Genomic DNA, 23,095 nt, shown 5'->3' with positions numbered 1-23,095 from the left:
TTCGAGCACCTCTCTTGTACCCTTAAAATGCATCCGAATAGAAAGGGGGGGAAAGCGAGAATAAATCTCGAACCCACACTCTTCTTCCTCTCTTCAAAATTGTTCAACCATAAGCAATAAAGGGATGGCAGAAGAAAAGAATGGCTGCTGCACGTCTATCTCTCCTTCTTATGATTAACAATTTTTGCCTTACTTTGTGATTGTTATCTTATTTATTTAGGAGTGTTAGTCTTAGAAGTTGGAATACTTTAGCTTTAGAGGGATAGTTGGGGTTATCATCTTAGCCTTGAAAGGAGTATTATTGACGAACCTAAATTGAGCTCACCTCCTCAAATCATTCAACTTTAATTTTTATGACTAAGAATTTCATAAGCGGCGAAGTATACATTTTGGAAGCAGAGAATCTTTTTTTATCTCGGCCTTGGTTTATGTTCGCAAACATAAAATTTAAAACCTCTTCTGAGTAAAGTAGCTTGAAGATATATTAATTTTCAAACTAAACTTGATTTTTAAGTAAAATTAATCATATGCATTATTTCATTTGCAATCTAGCATTTTTGACTAGTGCATTTTTAAATCTTAAGTTATTCATGGCATCCCTTTCTTATTTTCTAAAACTGATTACGGTATTTTTCTAGTTTCCATATTTTCTTAATGTCGGTTTTTCAAATAAAATATCTTCAAACGTTTTAGAAAACTCATGACTAAGTTGGTAACAAATCTTCTTTAAATTTAACTCACTTTTCAAGTTTGACAAGCATATATATATTATTTCGTTTGCAAATTTAGCACTCTTAAATTTTGCACTTTTGATCACTATATTTTAAATCTTGGATTAGTTAATCACAGTACTTTTTCTTCTCCTTTTCTGAACTATTTTGGTGCCAAATTATAATAAGTATTCATAATCTTTTAGTAATATATATTAATATCCTTTGATTAACCTAAGTTTGGTAGTAAACCGTAGTTAACGGATCTGAGGATGCCTAACCCCTTCCCTTTAGGATAATTAGAACCTTTACCTAGAATTGAAAATTAACGAGACCATTAACGAGAGGATTAGTTAGCTTTACCTTAGTTAATAATTAGGTGCCCTAATTCACCTTAAAATCAATTAGGTGGCGACTCTTTAAAATAAAGCAAAATAGGAATCTCCAATATGTTGTACCTAATTTAACCCGGTCTAAATGGGGTATAACAGATTCTTTAATAAGTCCTATTACTTGTTGGATAAAACACAACAAGTTACAGATCTTTTGCAACAGATTCATTAGTTGTTGGAAATTGTTCAGCAATTTATTAACAAGAATACACACATTTGTGATTGAACACGATCAACATATCATATAAACCAAGTTCACAAACACCAAGAATAGAAATTATCATTTTAAAAAAGAACAACATTAAAATGTCATAAAGTTCCAACAAATAACTATTATTACAAGACAGTGCAATTAACAACTATGGAGCATTTCGGTTTGGACATGTTATTTTTCGTGCCAACTGTTTTGCATAAGGAGCATTTGTTTTTTCTCGTTCGCAATGATTCCCCGATTCGACGCCTCTTCTTTGTCCACCTTTTTTCGGGTTTGCTAGGATCAACATATGAAGGAGGTATCTCTCTCTCTAATTCAAAACTTCTTTTCAAGATTTTTTTTTTTTTTTTTGATGGGGTGGTGCAAAAATCAAAAACAAAGAATTTTCAAAACTTTTTTTTAAAACAATTTTTTTTTGGGTGGGTGGGTGGAGTAAGAAACCAAAGAAAAAAAAAAAATTTCAATTTTTTTTTGCAGGGGGGAGGTTGGGGTGGAGGTGGTACAAAAAACAAAAAACAAAAAACAAAAACTTTTCAAATTTGTTTTTTAAAAATAAAATTAATTTTTTGGGGAGGGGTGGGGGGTGGGTGGTGCAAAAAAACAAAAAAAAAAAAAAAACTTTTAAGAATATTTTTTTTGGTGGGGGTGGGGGTGGGTGTGGGGGTCATAAGGGGGCGGGGGGTGGGGGTGCAAAAAAAAAAACAAAAAAAAAATACTTTTAAAAATCTTTTTTTAAAAAAATATTTTTTTGCGTGTGGGTGGGGGCCATGGGGGGAGGGCGTGGTGGGGGGTTGGGGCAGGGGGCAGGGGTGGGGATTGTGCAAAAAAAAAACTTTTAAAAATATTTTTAAAAAAAAAAATTTTTTTTTTGGTGGGGCATGAGGGTGGGAGTGGGGGGCAGGGAGGGGCGTAGTCGGGGGGGGGCGGGGGTGGGGGTGGTGCAAAAAAACAAAAAAACTTTTAAAAATCTTTTTAAAAAAAATATTTTTTGGTGGAAAGGGGGCAAGGGAGGGGGCATGGTCGGGGTCAAAAGGGGCGGGTGGGGTTGGTGCAAAAAAAAAACAAAAAAAAAACTTTTCAAAATCTTTTTCGAAAAAATATTTTTTTTGGTGGGGGGTGGGGGTGGGGGGCAAGGGTAGGGGCGGGGGTGAGGGGTGGGGGCGGGGAGGGGTGGGGACGAGGGACAAAGTGTTAAAAATAAAACTTGAGGGCAAAGTGTTAAAAATAAAGTTGAGGGTCAAAGTGTCAAAAATAAAATTGTTGGGCAAGCTCAAAATCCCTTAATCACTAATCAAAAATCATCACCTCTACTCAATAATTAAAACTTGAATCACCTCCCCTTAATTTTAAAACTTAAAGGCCACTTATATTTAAATGCCCCAAGAAACTTCATGGAGCTATTGAAGTCAACTAAAGAGTGGAGGGGGCCGACTTGTAGTTATACCCTACTTTCTTTATGCTTAGTACTCCCTCCGTCCCAAAAAGATTGTCCTAATTTAACTTGACACGGAGGTTAAGAAATAGAGGAAGACTTTTGAAATGTGTGGTCCAAAATAAACTTTAGATATTTGTGTGGCTGTAAGTTATCTCATAAAGTTAAATTATTTCTAAATATAGCAAGGTGATGATCTTTTTGAAATAAACTAATAAGGAAAGCAGGATAATCTTTTTGGGACAAAGATAGTAGCATTGAGAGAAAATGACAAAAAAATGAACCCTTATTTTTTATGGTAGGTTTAAAATAGGCTCTTAAGTATCAATTGAGCAGTTTTGGTCCTTTAAGTTTGTCGAAAGTAATTACTTTTAGTCTCCATTAAATATTTATCAAACTTTGATAGTTAATTTTATCAAAACTGTAAAAATAGAAAATATTTAACTGGAACTCACATTTGGAAGTATAGATTTTGTAGTTTATGTTACTATTGATCTATTTCAAGAATGTAGTGTAACTTTTGAGGTGGCAATTTTTGTTATTTTTGGTCTAGGTATTGTACTTGGTCTAGTTCTCTTATGTTGCGATTTCTGAAAATTCACAATTCGATTAAATTTAACAATTAAAGTTGGTAAATATTTGACGGTAATAAAAAATGAGCACTTTTAGCAAACTTATAGGACCAAAACTGCTCAAAATTGATAATTAATGGACTATTTTGAACCTACTGCAAAAAATAAGTTTCTCGCAGTATTGACTATTGAGTAGTCTCAGAGAAGACTTTATGGTTTTATGACTTTACCAAAACAATTTCCAGCATACAGTATATCAAAAAATTCCAGCGAGTTGATCCTTAATTCCGATCAGTTTTCCGACAACTTTAATTCATAGTACTTAACATGGCTACTTCATCGGACAAGCACGATGTATTCTTGAGTTTCAGAGGAGAAGACACTCGCAAAAACTTCGTAAGTCATCTGTACGAAGCTTTAGATAAAAGTGGTATCAACACGTTCAAAGATGATAAGAAACTAGAGAAGGGTACATCAATTCCAGAAGAACTTCCTAAAGCTATTGATGAGTCGAAATTCGCTATTGTGGTCTTTTCGATGAATTACGCTACGTCTGGCTGGTGTTTGGATGAACTTGTGAGGATTATTGAAGGTAAAATTCAACGCATCACCGTTATTCTAACATGTAAATATTCCTTTAAATATCGATTGAGCAATTCTCGTCCTTTAAGTTTTTCAAAAGTGAGCACTTTTGATTTCCGTCACATATTTATCAGACCCTATTATGTTTCGTGTTTGGTGTAGTTTCTTATGTTGAGTTTCTGAAACTTTGACAGAAATACTGGTGTTTCTGATTTAAAAAAAAGCGAGTCATAGTTTCGATTAAATTTTACAATTAGAGTTTGGTAAATATTTGTACGAAGCTTTAGTTGAAAGTCGAATCAACACGTTTAGAGATGATAAGAAACTAGAGAAAGGTACATCAGTTGTAGAAGAACTTCCTAAAGCTATTGATGAGTCGCAATTCGCTATCGTCGTATTTTCCATGAATCGGTTCGTCTAGCTGGTGTTTGGATGAACTTGTGAGGGTCATTGAAGGTAAGATAGTCGTTTAAGTATCACTTGAGCAGTTTTTGTCCATTGAGTATTTCAAAAGTGAGCACTTTGGTCTCTGTCAGATATTTATTAGATCCTGATGTTAAATTTAATCGCGATTGTAAAAATAGAAAATATTTAATAACACATTCAAAGATGATAAGAAACTAGAGAAAGGTACTTCAATTCCAGAAGAACTTCCTAAAACTATTGATGAATCGCAATTCGCTATAGTCGTCTTTTCGATGAGTTACGCTACGTCTAGCTGCTGTTTGGATGAACTTGTGAGGATTATTGAAGCTAAAATTCAACGCGATCTGACTGTTAGCCCTTTAAGTATCATTTGAGCAGTTTTCGTCCTTTAAGTGAGCACTTTTGGTCTCCGTTGGATATTGTACAATATTTTTGGTCTATGTTAAGAGTTTGATGCAAGTTATTGATGTGCAATTTCTGTTATCTTTTGTGTTGCAATTTCTGAAACTTTGATGGAAATTCTGGTTTATCGAAGGTAAAATCAAGTTGATTTGATTGTTGTACCGATCTTCTACCATGCAAATAGTCTTTTAAGTATCACTTGAGCAGTTTTTGTCCTTTTAAGTTTTTCAAAAGTGAGCACTTTTGGTCTCCGTCAGATATTTATCAAACTCTGATTGTTAAATTTAATCGGGACTGTAAAAATAGAAAATATTTAACAGGAACTCAAATTTGGAAGTACAATATTTTTGGTCTATGTTAAGAGTATGATGCAACTTTTTGAGGTGCAATTTCTGTTATTTTTTGTGTTTGGTGTATTTTTTTATGTTGCGGTTTCTGAAACTTTGATGGAAGTTCTGGTTTATTGAAGGTAAAATTCAAGGCGATCCGACTGTTGTACCGATCTTCTACCATGTAAATAGTCCTTTTAAGTATCACTTGAGCAGTTTTAGTCCTTTAAGTTTTTCAAAAGTGAGCACTTTTGGTGTCCATCAGATATTTATCAAACTCTGATCATTAAATTTAATCGGGAGTGTAAAGTAAAAAATATATAACAGGAACCCAAATTTGGAAGTACAGTATCTTTGGTCTATGTTAAGAGTATGATGCAACTTTTTGAGGTGCAATTTATGTTATTTTTGTATTTGGTGTAGTTTTTTATGTTGCGGTTTCTGAAACTTTCATGGAAATTCTGGTTTATTGAAGGTAAAATTCAACGCGATCTGACTGTTGTACCGATCTTCTACGGTGTAAATCGATATGAAGTAGGCGAACAAAGGAAGATGTTTGCTGAAGCTTTTGATAAACATGAAGCAAATGTTGATAGAGAAAAGGTGCAGATCTGGAGGAATGCTCTATGCAGATCTGGAGGAATGCTCTAACTGAAGCAGCCAAATTACCAGGCTGGGTTATATGCAACGGGTTAGTTAAAAACTCTAAATCCCTTGATTTATTCTAATTAGGTTTCGGAAATGCTATGATCTCATTGTGCTTTTAATTCCATTACTGATACCAGTTAATTATCCAGTTAGTTAATTGGTTAGAGTCACGTGAGCTGCACGTGGGGTTAGTTGCGAAATTCAAAATTAGTTACTAACTGTTTTTCCCGCCCATTTTCTGTTCAGCTGTTGCCTCAATTATAAAGGCTATAATTAGGAGAATTGTAATCACTTTTGATAAACATGAAAAGTCGATTCATTTTGATAGAGAAATCCTCTTTCAATCTGTTTGGAACTCTAAGAATGTTCCTTAGAATACATTTTCTTCTTCCATTGTCACTAAACTTACTTGATGAATAGCAAGATAAATACAACGGAAACTTATGTAAATGTACCCATCGGCCAGCTAAGTTTACTAACATGGCTGAATTATACACTGCTATATATCTATTGTGTATATATTGGATTCCAGTGCACAAATCATGTCCAGTTAGTTAATTGGTTAGGAAGGGTGAGCGCACCCCGTGGGGTTGATGTAGCGAAATTTCTATAATTATTACTACTTCCGTTTCGAATTTAAGGTCACACGAACCCATTTGACTAGGCTCGACATTTAAAGAGGATGAAACTTTGAAGAGATGGTTCTCCTAGAATAGTCTTAATATTTGGGTTGTTAATCATTTATGAGTGTATAGTGTATGTATATTATATGTATAGTGAGTTTGTATTATATGTATAGTATATGTATATTTAGTATAAAGTATACACTACCTATATACCGTGTACCATTTTCTATTTAAGTTCTCGATGGTTAATAAAGGCTATAATTATAAGTTTGTAATCACTTTTGGAATCATAAATATATGTTATCGATTATATGTTCTCTTATGTTCAGGAACTCTAAGAATGTTCCTTAGAATACTCTATTTTCTTCTTCCGTTTTTGAGCTCGTATCAGATAAAAGGTCACTAAACTTTCTTGATAAATAACAAGATAAATACAACGGAAACTTACTTAAAAGTACCCGTCGGCCAACTAAGTTCACGAACATGGCCGAATTATACATTATCTATATATATACTATCAGTGTATATGTTGGCAATTATACCCGAGTGCATAAATCACCTTATGTAAGGGTCAACGTGGAAGGGCTAATAATTTTTTATGTATTTTTTTTTCCGGCCAATGCGGGTAATGGGTTGGGTCTCGAACGTATGATTTGGAAAAAAAAATCGGATTGCTCGGGCTCGGGTTGGGTTATTTTAGGAGGGATGAAAACGAACTTTATTTGAGGGGAAAATAATTTAGTAACCCTCGGATGATGCTTAACTTCGGAGTTAGACATGGGAAGTGCGTTAGTTCTGGCATGATATGTATAGTGTATGTATATTCTACGTATAGTGAATGTGTATTATATGTATTGTATATGTATATTTAGTAAAAAGTATCCACTACCTATTTACCGTGTACATATTTTGTAAACTAGATGGTTGAATGGTATTTGACTGTAATTTTCTCTATAGTTAATACAATTCTTTAGTGATCGGTCTGGCTCAAGTTCCAAATAGCTATTAATGGTGAAATTGTAGTTATCCTGAGTTCATATGATTGGCGTTATCCGAAACTGAAGGTATCGACTTTAGTACTCGAAAGTGTAACCTCTCAACCTGGACAGGTTGGGTTGGGATGGGAAGAAGTTCACTTACGGGCCAGAGGTAATACATAAATTAATCCATCTAAATGTTTGAATCAAGGCCTAAATTGATTCATAACAGAACTTTGTGTTTTGACTAGAAAATTGTTTGGATTGTTTTGTTTTATTTTGCCTTTTTGGGGGTGTTTGAATTTAGTTTTGGTAGACTGATTTTTGGATTATTGTAAGAGTTTGTTTTCTGCTTTGTTTCATTTTCAAAGATGGAAGAAAACAAGCTTTTTTGAACAAGCAAACACAATAATTGTTAGCAAAACAGAATTTTATGTTTTTGTATCCAAAATTCCTAATTTGATGTGCATTTTTCTTCTCTATGCTTTTACATACTTTCCTTCTCTCTATGAAGAACAGACTATTTGTTTAGTTTGATTTATTTATTAAACAAATTATAAAAACAAGCAAATATATGAAAAAGAATAGTCTTGAGTCGGACAGGTTAAGTTATGACCCACTGTTTAGCCGATTAATTGACCTAATTTAGCCTAACACATGCAAACTTTGAGTGGGTTGATTCATCACCTTTAACTGACTCAATCCATTTTAATCTGTCTAAGTTTGATCATGCTTGCTCATTTTACATTACTATTCACTAAAACCCATCAGATCAAAAAGGGGTACTCAACAACCGAATGAAATTAAAGTTACAACAAGGAAAAGTTTTCTTCTTCTTTCTCTCTCCTTTTTTTTAATAACTGTGGTGTCCAACCGTCCAAGCCACTTGCGCGCACCTCATTTATTCCTTTAGATACCTTTTAACTTCTACTAGTATAGGTATCGCGTAACTTTACTCCCTAAGTCTTAGACATATGAGAAGAATCACCTAGCATTTTGTTGTCTATGTTGCTAGTCTTCCCTTGTATTCACCCTACTTCATTGACTGTAAGGCCACACACTTTAGTGCAATAAGGAGGAATAGTTCGAACTAACAACCTGCAGTAACGTAAGCAATTATTCTGGTAGGAGAAAGAAAAGTTCAAATTGGTAACATGTAGGGATGACAGTGATGGCAAAACCAAAAGGTTCCCGGTCCTTTATAGAGGTCATTCGTCCTTCATTTTAGTTATTCATAAAGAGTGGAAGATGTAGTTCTCAAAATTAGAGTTAGAAAGAGTGAGTGGTAACTATAGTGAGGGTGTTTTAAAGGATCTGTTTTGTGTATGTGTAACTCATGAGGAAATCATCTTTTAAGTGGTTGTCTGTTGAGTTTCGTGATGCTTGAGTCTATCAAGTGTAGACTCGCTACTGTATTCATGTTGTTTTGCTTGGCTTGGCTGTGTTTATTCCTTATGAGAAGAAGAGTTTATCACATGATTTCCTTTGCTCTTGTTGACTTATTATGACTCGTTTCAGTGCTTGTCATCCCAACAAGTGATGGCAGACGGTTTTGTTATTCTGTTGGTATCTCAAGGACCCTAAAGAGTGATGTCATAGTTGAGTTATATACACTGAGAGACGGTACAAGTTTTGTGCAATTTTTTACGCAAGACGATCTAATGAATTTTTTCTGCCAGAGATTGTTCATAAGATTAGGATTGTTTGCAGCATTACTATTATTCACATGTTACTATGTGTACGAGTATTATATATACCTCTGTACATTTCTTGCATAATGTTCATGCTGACAAGGATATTCTGAAAGAGTATTCATATGCAGTGTCCAGAGGTACGGTTGTAACAACAAAAGGACCACTGACAGTTGAACTTGAAAGAGGGAAAGAGAGCTACCTAGCACCTAGTTGCTCGGACTCTTCAGAAATGTCGACGGATGCATGTGTGATTCTCCAAAAATAGTGCATTTTTGGAGAATCCGACACGGGTGCGGCAACATTTTTGGAGAGTTCGCCAACAGTTATATAACAAGGCCAAATGACAACACTATAGTTTGGAGAGAAAAAGTTTTTTGGTTACATTGTGAGTGATAATTTTGTTCTCCATGTGATGATCAACTGGATGAAAAAGTCATAGGGGAAGAATGTATATAGCTTAAAGTTAGATCGGAAGTTTGGTTTTCCTATATCAGAGTTGGAGGAGGAAAATAGTCACCCAACTACTAATACAAAAGAATATGGAAGTGATAGATTGTAAAAAAACCAAATATTTTAGATTTTTTTTTTTTGGGATAAACAATACGCCCTCTGTTTGATTTTATATGGCTCTTCTTCCCTTTTTTACTTTGTTAAAAAGGAGTTTCATTTTAACCTCGATTTCTTAACGTAAAAATTCATTATTAGTTGTCATAATGGGATGACTATTAGAGTTATTTAAGTTTGGGGTTATCTTGGTGGGAGGATCAAAGCGGTCAATGTGAAACAAAAGGTATCCAGTAAGCATTTAACATCAGTTTAAAAAGATGAAAAAGAAGGACATGTTTCCCTATTTGAAAACACTTTTAACTTTAATTGCAAAAAAGCCTTGTGGCTTCTTCCTTGGCACTACTCCGGTCAGCATTAGGTTTTGAAGGTAACTGAAGAATCCAAGAAATTACCCAGAATGGGCTAGTAGTAGTGTTAAGGACTGTGATTTCGAAGGGGAAAATGGTTCATGAGTTGGCCTGAGGTTTAACTTGTGGGGGGTTGAGATTTGATTCTCAATCAACGACATTCTTATCGAAATAGGTATCTTTTATTCACCTCAAAAGTAGCAAATGTGGGAGTAAAAAACTGCTATTCCAGGCAGTGTTTTCTCAGATCACTTATTAAGAGGTTTCGGATAGAAAGAGATGCGGAAGATTATTCTAATTTAAATATAATCCCTATGAATCCAAGACTTTCCTACTTATCTTATTTGATTTGATCTCACATGATCATGGTCGGATAATACAAATCACGACTCCGTTTCAAATTGGCCTGTATACAAAAACACCAGGTGATTTCTTGAACAAGAAATTCATTATTCAGTTTAAATAGGATGACTTTGGAGTAAAAATATTGCTGATCAAAGTTGTCAATGTGACCAAACAAAAGGAGTGCATTTAACATAAGTTTAATAAGATGCACAAATTTAGTATGACAGGAATTTTCAAGAAATCGATGCACAACTAACGGGGAGGAAGCCATGATAAGCTGGAAATTATGGAAAGGCAATCCACAATAAATTAAGGAAGCAGGGCTGCAATGAGAGTGGAGATGAGTATAGGATTTTAAGCTGATTGGTGTGAGGTATCACTGAACTCATCATTATTTGGTATTGAAATAGTATCTTTTATTCACCCGAAAAGTATAAAGTTTGTAGACGAAAAACAAATCAATCAAAATGGAAACTAATTCCTTGATTCTAGATGATTGATAATCCCAAATTATTCAATACCAAATATAGATCCCTTTTATGAATAGAGGACCTACTTAATCTTATCTTATTCGATTTGATCTCACATATCATGAACGGATAATACAAATTCAGACTCCCCCTCAAGTTGGCCTGTAAATATCTAACATGCCTAACTTGCTTACAAGACCCTCAAATCTCAGTTTAAATTAACCTCTTAGTAAAAAATAGCTACCTGCTGATCCGTTAACGGGACACATTTCCTTCTTCGAGCTTCTCTTTGACGAAATGTGTACCTATCTCAACATGTTTTGTTCTGTCTTGTTGAACTGAATTGGGGATGATGCTTATGGTAGCTTCATTGTCGTAGTTTAGGTTCATCAGTATAGTTATCAGTTTGCTTAGTTCCTCCATCATTTTCTTAAGCTAGATTCCATGAGCCATATATTTGTACTCTGCTTCTCCACTGCTTCCACAACGCTTTTTTTTTTTTTTTTTTAAACTCTATGTGTTCGGATTTGAAATAAATGTTCATAGAAAATGCTTTCTTGGAAAATGCTTACTTGCATCTGTGAAAATCAAAGCTCTCTTCAATTTTTTGTGTTAACCACCCTATTATCCCAGTAAAAGTATTTGTATGTAAAATTCACAGATACTATGGGACGTTCTTCTTGGGGAGAGTGGGATGGGGACTATCGGGGTGGGGGTGAAGATAAGGTGCGTTACGGGAAAGTTATATCAGGATGAGTATGACATAGGTAGATCAACCTTCCCACCGGTCTCTGATATTAGCCTTTGTCAATCGGATCTCCTTCTTTATTCCCTTACTATATGTTTGGATCGGGAGGAATCTCTTGGTCGACAGTCACTCATCCATGTCTCTTTCATCAGATTCAATACATATATTCTTACTGCGAGACCGTTAGTTGATCGAGCCACCTCCATGCAAGAAAATACCTTAATGGTCCCAAGTCTCTGATTCCTATTGTGATGCTAAGCGATCCTTTAGGTTTTTCATTTCTGTTGAATCATCTCCCGTAATTATAATATCATAAATATACACTGTAAGGACTGTTATTTTTCCTTGTACTGAATGTTGAATGAACAAGGTGTGATCTGTCTGTGCTGGCGAGAATCCCAGCCCTTTGATAACCTTAGTAAACCTTATTAAATGAAAGGGAAAGAGTAATATTTTAGATCAATTTTACTAAGTTGTATGAATAATTTTTATTTTGTGAAAACTAGTGAAGCCATACCATTTAATAATATTATTCTATTGTTGTGATCATGGATTGGAGTCAGTATTCCGGGTTGCTGGTTTGTGGTTGTATCTAATTTAGACGGAGTTCCTAGTGCCTTTGTGTGTTGTTCTCCGGATATTGCTTTCAATTCCTGGGAGGAGCACTCTACAGTCTATTTAATGAATCCCTTCGGCCCTAATACCTCGTCTCAAACTGCATATATAGTGTGCTTTAGTGTGAAGGGCTGTGACATCGAAGGGGAAAATGGTTCATCAGTTGGCTCGAGGTTAACTTGTGGGGAATGACCGACATTCTTGGAAATGCTTGGGTACTTGGCTTGGAAACTCAAGATAAAGGAGCCTGCGATTCGGGGTCGTTTTGGTTTATGTACAAGTCTATATGTGCAGTTAGAGAATGTATAGTGTCGTTATATGTATGTGGTGGGGCGACGACACACAATACTGCCTGTGGATAATTTGTGAAATGATTGAGATGTTGTTGACGGACAATCAGCTAATTAATTACTATTGATGGGCAAACCTAGGGAATCTTGTTAAAGCAGACCAATTACTTCCAGTAAGGTAGAAGGTGCATTCACTTGCTATCTGAATTATTTTTGGTAGTAATAAATTTCAGTTTAGAGTTTCAAGCCTTAGCTTGTTGTAAGGAGTTAAGCAACAATGATATTAGTAATTTTGTTATGAACTGTTTTACAAGTGGATGTCTGGATGTATTATTAAATGTAAATTATATCAACTTGTTGTGATAAATACTTGATTGCAAGTTGTATCTCAGCTAATTATATACTATTGATACCAAGTTGTATCTTGTAGGTTGAGGGCAAACTCACTTCTATAAATAGGAGTTTGCCTTCACTTGCTATCAAAGAAAAGATGATAATATAATCTTCCTTCTCTACAAAGTTATTGGTTTTACTTGTTGTGGTTTTGCTTCTCTTACATATTTGCAATTATATGATTTAGTAACAAATTTAATTTAATGGGAGTGATAAAGTGTGAAATAGTAGTTAGTTTAGATTTCAAGTTGGATATTGTACTAGTGTGAAAATGATTCCTTTATTTTTAATAAGTATTATTATTGTTATTTTTGGGTGTGAAAAATGATTGCTTGTGATGGCAGGGACAGCGAAGCTGAAATCATAGAGGACATTGTCAAATATATTCAAAAGAAGAAGCAGCAGATTCCAATTAATACTGCTAGTAATTTATTGGAAACAAACTCTCGAAACGTGTCCTTTTGGCCCACCACACTTGACTTCCTTTCCTCTTTTATCTTCTCTCTCTTTCCCCCACTCGCTCTCCCCCTTTTTTTTTTTTTCCGCGTTTTTTTTCTTGGTATAAGTAGATCACACTTCCCACTTTCCGCTTTCCGCTTTCCGCTTTCCGCTTAACGAGGTAGCTCCACAAGCATGACAGAGGAAATATACATATGGAAACAGATTCTCTAAGAAGTCAGCAAACTCTATTTGATTTGTTATACCATGCGGCATCACGAATTATTTTTTCATTCCTCCTATAAACCTAGCTATTTAACATTACCTGATGTTATTTCTGATTCTGCAAAATATAACTGTTTATCAGATACCGATTATTAGTTAAAGTAATATTTACGTAGTAATTGCAATTAATCAAGTGAACCATAGGATCAAGGATCAAGATGTATTCAGAATTTTGAAAGTTTTAAGGGGAGAAAAAAATCTCATAAAGCAAAACAATGGTTTTAAATTGAAAAGAAAACTTTCAGCAGAAAAAGTTAAATATTAGGCGGGATGGCCTCATTTTTAGCCGGCAATCAAAGTTATACTTATCATTTTAGATTTAATTCGTAAGTAGCCACTCTTTAACCTGTAAATAACATTTGGACATCAATATCCATAGCTAAAACACGGAACTACATATTGTGCTAGAGCTCAAAACTTTGACAAGTAAAACGCCACCAAATGTGATGGAGTTAGAAAAGTCACGGACTTTGAATTTCATACTCTTAAGAGATTTTTTCACAGACTTCGAAAATAAGTACTGTGAGTGAAATAATGATAAAGTTTTAAAATAGATATCATGAGTGAAGCAACGATAATCTATATATGTGTGTGTGTCAGTTCGTTAATGTATGGTTTTCTATGAAATCATGTTTGTTTTCATTGTTCTTAAAATTATGTGGTATGGTATTGTAAATTCGTGGTTCATCCCATGATTATATAACCATGAAAAGTCTTAATTTTTGTAATCACGAATTTTGTGATTTTTTCGTGGTTACGTATTTCATTTCTCTATTATACCCCACCCTCCACTATCCACCCCACCCCACCACTCACACCCACCCCACCCCTGCCCTACCACCCAACCCCACCCCAAAGGCTATTTGTTTCACTTTGTTTCCTTTCTCTGTTAGCTTCAACTATTTCAAATGTCTGTGATACTTGTATACTGCTATGTTGTACCTCCAGGACCATTAAACAAAGTTATTCTGGGCATTTTCTTCAATTAAGAGAAAGTATCACAACATTGAATTCAATTGCTCCAGCTTGGAGCATGCTTCGTATATTGTTATGTACGTGGTTGTAGTGACTGCTTCTATAGCAATCCTTTTTTCTTTTGTTCTGAGTGCACGCGTATTTTGGGTCCTCGCTCACCCGAAGATCTTATGAAAGCGGTGGAGATCAACGCATTTCTGATGAACAGTCTCTTGTATATTCTACTCTCATTCTGTCCACAGTAATTGACTGCGGATTATCTTTTGTGAAGACTAAGTAAGCAATTTGTAAACCTGCGATGGAAAAGCCTCCACTGCATAGACAAAGACGTCAACAAGTTCCTGCAATTGAATATTATCACAATGAGCAAGATACTACTGTACTACAGGTGAAGGTTCAGCCAAATGAGTAAATCACGGGTGACCCGCAGGAGACAGGTGTGTTATGGGTTCGCATTTAAAAACTAAATAACATTGACACAAATTTCAAGTGATCATTATTCTGTGCTAGCATCTCCAGCCACATTAGAGGCAAAAGCCAGCAGCTAAATAGTGGAAGAGTAGTATTTTTATTTCCTTATAGCTCAATCTTACCTCATTAACAAAAGCTTTTTCCCTTTTCGAGATAAATTAGGGCACATTTTCTTGGCCCGGTCTGTTAGAGTGCATATTTATCATATTGCTTTAAAATTCTCAGGTAGCCCAATTTTTTTGACTGAAAAATTTTATTCATGGCTGCGTTGGTGACAACAGTGGCCAAGGGCCCAAGGCACGGAAAGAAGCATTTTGGCTCATCAACCAATTTGGATTAGATCTTCAATTATATCAAAAGAAAAGTAATTATCAAGTGCATTGTATTGGTGTCACTATCATCCTTCCCGTTGGTGGGCTATACATTTTGTTTCAGCTTGGTGTGGTAATTGCATAAACAAGATTGATGTACTTTTTTCGGACTGTTGGAGTTCCAAGTGTTTTTTCAACTGAGAAGATACCAGCTATTTCAGCATCCCAAAGCCTCATACTATTCAAGAAAAGTATAGACCTACTTTACTCAAATGATATGCCTAGAAGTCTCTCCTTTACTGTCTTAACCTAAGAGGAGGACTTGGGAAAGCCAATGCAATTCTGTTTATGTAAACAGTAACTGAAGTATTTGTAATTTATCCATGATGAAAGGGCACCAAATGAATGGTTTTCTTTAATACTTGTTGTCACGACCCAAATCACTAGTCGTGCGGGCACCCCCACACTGCCCCTGGTGGGTGAACCCTTCCCTTACCCAACATACAATCTATCAATGCGGAAGAATAATATCAATGCTAATAAGTCTCAAATATCATATAAAAGTAATAAGTGTGGAAATACATAAACTACCCAAGGCATCTGGTCTGTATCAGTACAAGAGCTACTACTCACTACATAAGTCTAAACCAATAAGTACAAATATCTTAATATTGCCATACGAGGCTAGTAACAAGATAAGGATAGATATAATGAGGAATGGAAACTTGGGTTGCAGATCTGACAGTTGCTCACCCTAAGTCTCCAAAGGAACTGCATCGGGGATCAATCACGAAGGTCTGGTGTGGATCCTATCTCAAACTCTACATGCCGAAAAGGAATGTAGCAAGATAGCATCAGTACAAAACAACACGTACTGAGTAGGCATCATGGGTCGACAACAGTAAGTTCACATATATAAAAGAAAGAAATCAACGAATAGGTAAACAATCAAATATGATTACTAAGCAAATACAAGTCATCTCGCCGTAATAAGATCTCCGTAACCTCAAGTCATAGCCTAGGAGAAAGTCTCTAATCCTCGAGTCCATCAATCCCCAAGTATGTATTAATCAGGCACACGACAACTCAAGTCAATAATCAACCAAGGAATCAATGCGGAAACGCACCATGCAATACAATAAATACAACAACCAAATCGGAGATGTGGATGGATGTAATATGAATGCACGTGTGATGCAATGCAATACACTGGCCAATTGTCTCATATCGTACACGCATACTACAGATTGAATACCTCCACGTCTCGATATGACCCATGAGAGGGACCCGCGGAGTTCATGTACCTGCTGCGGCGTGCAACCCGATCCCAATATATGTTGCGGCGTACAACCCGATCTAAATATATGTTGCGGCGTGCAACCTGATCTCAACATATATGCTGTGGCATGCAACCCGATCCGAATGCATCAGTATGAATGCATGAATGACAAAAATAAGCTCACAAATGAGTAAAGTACATTTCAAGCCTAAATCAAGAGTTCCATAACACAACTTATCAATTCCAGCCTTAAACTGTATGTTGAGATCCGAATCACAACTCAATGTATCAATAACCAACCTTTCCTCTGTACAAGATAATACCCAATAAATGAGAGATATCGGTTTCACAATCACATTATGGAAACTAAATAATGAGTCCAATATCACGCATATGGCAACAAGCCAATACACAACAAGAGGAAACGATCACATATGAAGTATGGAATGCATGCCATACACTTCCTCGGCCTCAATTAAACACATCAATCACAAAAGTCCTCAAATTTATATTCTAATATGCTGATCAACATTTCAATCTCAATAACAACCTACCTCTTTCATATGACAATGGAATAACAAGAGGGAGTGGGGAAAGTATGTCAGTCACAAGAATACCACACATAGCTAATAGGGCGACAGGCCCAATATCAACAATCATGGGATGAGCCCACATAATTAATCAACAATACCAACCTAAGAATATTCATCCCAACTTCATCCTCGAAGGCTTAACATGCTTTCTCCGTTAATAACTAACTTCTACATATGCTTCTCTAACTGAAGTCTAACCGAAAGGCAAGCCGTAACCTACCTCGATGCCGAACAGGTGCCACGAACTAATCCAGTTGAGCCTTGACTTTCCTCTTCGGAGAGCCTCAGAACAATTAACGTCTATCAAATATGAATTCTACATTAGAATACGAATCTAAGGATACCCATATTGCCATAGTTTTACTCAAAACCCAAAATAGCCAAACCCGAGCCACAAGGGCAAAACTATAATTTCATTGAAAAATCGGGTTTAATATAGTCAGTACAGTACCTTATGAGTTTAAACGAGTCCAACAATACCCATATTGCTATATGTACTTTAATTCGAAACCTCAAAACGAACTCAAAAATGTTATCCCTAGCCCGCAAGGGCAAAACGGGAAATTTAAGTCAAAATTAGATACTCATAGCTTAATTAGTCTAGATCCAAAAAACTCATTCAAAAAGCCATCATCTTGATCTACAAAACCATGATTTTCCACTTTTCAACTTTTGGGTTCAAAACCCCAATTTTTCCCAATCAAATTCGGATAAAATTGATAACCAATGAAAATAGACTTGAGGAAACATCAAAATAAAGGTTACATACTTACCCCCTCGTTGAAACGAGAACAACATCGCGAAAATTACCTCAAGCGGAGCTGTAAAACTCAAGGTATGCTCAAAATACGAAATGAACGCAGTCTAATTTTTTTTATACACAGAGATGTCTGCTACAACGGACCAGAAATCCGCCCCAGTAGACGTAAGTCCGCTATAGCGGACACACCAGGTACAACAATAGCTGTCCGCGCTAAAATGACCATAACTTCCTCATACGAAGGCGAAATACGACGATTCTTTTTGCTATAGCTTCGTAATTACGATACGGATCTAATGGTTCAATCAAAACACAAAACAAAGATCGTTTGATCAATAAGGTACCCTTTATGGCCAAAGTACTATGGCGAAAACATCGAATACGAGTGCGACACAACCCAAATCCATCCGAAACTCTTCGGAATCTCACCAAAACTTGCGGACAAGTCCAAAATCATCATACAAACTTGTTGGAACTTTTAAAACATTGACATGGGGCCATCTTGACCCGATGTTGACTGTGGTCAACTCTTAACTCTTTAATTTAATTAGTTCCTCCACTAATGACTCAAATCACACCCAAACCTTTCGGGAACCAAATCAATGACTTCGCTAAGTCATAAATCACGTTCCGGACCTAATGAAAATGTTGGAACTCGACTACGGGCACGTTTACCCAAAAGTCAACTATTGGTCAAAGGTTTTTCACTTTAAGACTCTAGATTCCACAAATCCTACTAGAACTTGCCCGATGACCTCGGGAACCGTGTCGCCTATCCCCGTGGGTCAAAATCATACTAACAGGACTCGGGAAAGAGTCAACGGGGGTAAATGAGTCAAAAGTGCAATAACCACCAAACGGATCGTTACACTTGTAATCAATTACATTGCTTTTGCCATTTCATACATAAAATTGTCCAATAAAATACACAAGTTCATGCAAAATGTTGGGCCCGTGCGTAGCACGGCCGACATCCCACTAGCATGTATTATTATAGGAGTAAAGCTAACCGGATATTCACTTCTACTAGTTTCGTCTACAACGGATTCAATAGCAATTCTTTTGACAACTAAAGAGTTACTCAATAGAACAAAAATCAGAATTCCACACCTCTGCTTCTCGGGAGAAATATGCAAATTGTTACTTTTTAGACCGTCTTATCAAATTTTATAGTAGTTACGATTTCAACACCATTCAGTGTTTATCTATTCTTTAATGCAAAAAAAATTTATTTGAACAAAATATTTTTACCTAAAATGGAAAAAAAAAAAAAAAACACCAGTATATTGTATATTGTGCTAGAGCCCGAAACTTTTAACAAGTGAGACTCCATAAAACTATATTTGAGTTTGAAAGTGAGACTCCAATACTATATGCTAGAACTCTGTACTTTTAAACATGAAATTCCGCCTTTTTTGTTTTAAAAATAAAATAAAAACCCTACTGCAATTTATAGCAAAGCTAGTACGAGCTCCATGATATAATCAACTTGTAGAAGTTGACACTTAAAAGGACATTATCCGAGTTCAAATGAGGCACCACGAGTGAAACGATTATTTTCATATTATTACATGTACTATTTAACTTCTGAAAGTTATTTTTAAAACTTACATATATTTTATCATTGCTTCACTCATGATACCTATTTTAAAACTTATATATATATATATATATATATATATATATATATATATATATATATATATATATATATATTTATTTCACTCATGATATCTATTTTAAAACTTTATAATTATTTCACTCATGGTACTTATTTTCAAAGTCCGTGAAAAACTTTTCTAACTCCATCACATTTGGATGGAGTTCATTTTACTATGTCAAAGTTTTGTATTGTATTAATGAACACAATATGTTGATAGTGTTTTTGTTATGGATATTGATAACATTTATATGTTTAGTTTACGATAGTACTATATATAATAACTTATAAGTTTACTAAATTACTCAATTAAATTAGAAATTGTTTATATATATTATAAAACTTAAAGAATAAAATAGAAACTTTAAAAATAAGTAGCCATCCCGCCTAATATTTAACTTTTTCTGCTGAAAGTTTTCTTTTCAATTTAAAACAATTGTTTTGCTTTATGAGATTTTTTTTCCCTTAAAACTTTCAAAATGGTTGAATACATCTTGATCCTTGATCCTATGGTTCACTTGATTAATTGGAATTACAACGTAAATATTACTTTAACTAATAAAAAATCACAAAATTCGTGATTACAAAAATTAGGATTTTGCAGAATTATATAATAACAACCACGAATTTACAATACCATACCACATAATTTTAAGAACAATGAAAACAAATATGATTTCATAGAAAACCATACATTAATGAACCACGAGACACACACACACACATATATATAGATTATCGTTGCTTCACTCATGATATCTATTTTAAAACTTTATCATTATTTCACTCACAGTACTTATTTTCAAGTGCGGAAAAATCTCTTAAAGTATGAAATTCAAAGTCCGTGACTTTTCTAACTCCATCACATTTGGTTGGCGTTTTACTTGTCAAGAGAGAGCTCTAGCACAATATGTAGTTCCGTGTTTTAGCTATGGATATTGATGTCCAAATGGACACGTTAAAGAGTGGCTACTTACGAATTAAATCTAAAATGATAAGTATAACTTTGATTGTCAGCTAAAATGAGGCCATCCCTGCTAATATTTAACTTTTTTTGAAAGTTTTCTTTTCAATTTAAAACCATTGTTTTGCTTTATGAGATTTTTTTCTCCCCTTAAAACTTTCAAAATTCTGAATACATCTTGATCCTTGATCCTATGGTTCACTTGATTTTTCACACGTAAATATTACTTTAACTAATTATTCTTATTGATAATTGTATGTTGGGTAAGGGAAGGGTTCACCCACTAGGCAATGGGGGTCCAACTTGACTAGTGATTTTAAACGTGACAACAAGTATTTCAGAAAACCATTCATTTGGTGCCCTTTCATCATGGATAAATTACAAATACTTCAGTTACTGTTTACATAAACAGAATTGCATTGGCTTTCCCAAGTCCTCCTCTTAGGTTAAGACAGTAAAGGAGAGACTTCTAGGCATATCATTTGAGTAAAGTAGGTCTATACTTTTCTTGAAATATGATTCAGATGCTGAAATAGCTGGTATCTTCTCAGTTGAAAAAAACACTTGGAACTCCAACAGTCCGAAAAAGTACATCAATCTTGTTTTGCAATTAACACCAAGCTGAAACAAAATGTATAGCCCACCAACGGGAAGGATGATAGTGACACCAATACAATGCACTTGATAATTACTTTTCTTTGATATAATTGAAGATCTAATCCAAATTGGTTGATGAGCCAAAATTCTTTCCGTGCCTTGGGCCCTTGGCCACTGTTGTCACCCCCAGCCATGAATAAAATTTTTTCAGTCAAAAAAATTGGGCTACCTGAGAATTTTAAAGCAATATGATAAATATGCACTCTACAACTGGGCCAAGAAAATGTGCCCTAATTTATCTCGAAAAGGAAAAAGCTTTATGTTAAAGGTAAGATTGAGCTATAAGAAATAAAAATACTACTCTTCCACTATTTAGCTGCTGGCTTTTGCCTCTAATGTGGCTGGAGATGCTAACACAGAATAATGATCACTTGAAATTTGTGTCAATGTTATTTAGTTTTTAAATGCAACCCATTCACACCTGTCTAAAGCGGGTCACGTGATTTATATGCTGAACCTTCACCTGTAGTACAGTAGTATCTTGCTCATTGTGATAATATTCAATTGCAGGAACTTGTTGACGTCTTTGTCTATGCAGTGGAGGCTTTTCCATCGCAGGTTTACAAATTGCTTACTTAGTCTTCACAAAAGATAATCCGCAGTCAATTACTGTGGACAGAATGAGAGTAGAATATACAAGAGACTGTTCATCAGAAATGCGTTGATCTCCACCGCTTTCATAAGATCTTCGGGTGAGCGAGGACCCAAAATACGCGTGCACTCAGAACAAAAGAAAAAAGGATTGCTATAGAAGCAGTCACTACAACCACGTACATAACAATATACGAAGCATGCTCCAAGCTGGAGCAATTGAAAATGTTGTGATACTTTCTCTTAATTGAAGAAAATGCCCAGAATAACTTTGTTTAATGGTCCTGGAGGTACAACATAGCAGTTACAAGTATCACAGACATTTGAAATAGTTGAAGCTAACAGAGAAAGGAAACAAAGTGAAACAAATAGCCTTTGGGGTGGGGTTGGGTGGTAGGGCAGGGGTGGGGTGGGTGAGTGGTGGGGTGGGTGGATCAACATTCAATACAAGGAAAAAATACGTAACCACGAAAAAAATCACTTATAGTGATTACAAAATTATTTATGATATATATAATTATCGGATTTAACCATGAATTTACAATACCATAGAATTTTAAAACCTAAAGGATCGATTTAGCATGTAAAACCATACATTAATGAATCAGAGACACACACACACACACACATATATAGATTATCGTTTCACTCATGATATCTATTTTAAAACTTTATCATTATTTCAACCAACTTATTTTCGAAGTCAGTGAAAAAATCTCTTAAGAGTATGAAATTCAAAGTCCGTGACTTTTCTAACTCCATCACATTTGGTGAGTGTTTACTTGTCAAAGAGCTCTAGCACAATATGTAGTTCCGTGTTTTAGCTATGGATATTGATGTCCAAATGTTATTTACAGGTTAAAGAGTGGCTACTTACGAATTAAATCTAAAATGATAAGTATAACTTTGATTGCTGGGCTAAAAATGAGGCCATCCCGCCTAATATTTAACTTTTCTGCTGAAAGTTTTCTTTTCAATTTAAAACCATTGTTTTGCTTTATGAGATTTTTTTTCTCCCCTTAAAACTTTCAAAATTCTGAATACATCTTGATCCTTGATCCTATGGTTCACTTGATTAATTGCAATTACTACGTAAATATTACTTTAACTAATAATCGGTATTTGATAAACAGTTATATTTTGCAGAATCAGAAATAACATCAGGTAATGTTAAATAGCTAGGTTTATAGGAGGAATGAAAAAATAATTCGTGATGCCGCATGGTATAACAAATCAAATAGAGTTTGCTGACGTCTTAGAGAATCTGTTTCCATATGTATATTTCCTTACGTCATGCTTGTGGAGCTACATCGTTAAGCGGAAAGCGGAAAA

General features: G+C 35.0%; 1 protein-coding gene across 1 annotated transcript; it reads left to right on the top strand.

Moving 5' to 3' along the window:
* Window positions 1-3,524: 3,524 nt before the first annotated feature.
* On the top strand, window positions 3,525-13,329 carry LOC132060904 (TMV resistance protein N-like). Its single transcript, XM_059453803.1, has 3 exons — window positions 3,525-3,912; window positions 5,535-5,750; window positions 13,124-13,329. The coding sequence occupies exons 1-2, from the start codon at window positions 3,648-3,650 to the stop codon at window positions 5,708-5,710; spliced, it is 441 nt and encodes a 146-aa protein (XP_059309786.1). The 5' UTR covers window positions 3,525-3,647; the 3' UTR covers window positions 5,711-5,750; window positions 13,124-13,329.
* The last annotated feature ends 9,766 nt before the right edge of the window (window positions 13,330-23,095 follow it).

The sequence above is a fragment of the Lycium ferocissimum genome, chromosome 6 (assembly GCF_029784015.1).
Source record: "Lycium ferocissimum isolate CSIRO_LF1 chromosome 6, AGI_CSIRO_Lferr_CH_V1, whole genome shotgun sequence".
NCBI classification, from domain to species: Eukaryota; Viridiplantae; Streptophyta; class Magnoliopsida; order Solanales; family Solanaceae; genus Lycium; species Lycium ferocissimum.
Note: the sequence above shows the minus strand (reverse complement) of the source record. Positions and strands in the feature narration are given on the sequence as shown.

Coding starts and splice junctions, on each gene's coding strand:
- LOC132060904 (XM_059453803.1), top strand. CDS start 3,648: ATGGCTACTTCATCGGACAAGCACGATGTATTCTTGAGTTTCAGAGGA. Junction 3,913..5,534: donor ACTTGTGAGGATTATTGAAG/GTAAAATTCAAC, acceptor GGTTTATTGAAG/GTAAAATTCAACGCGATCTG.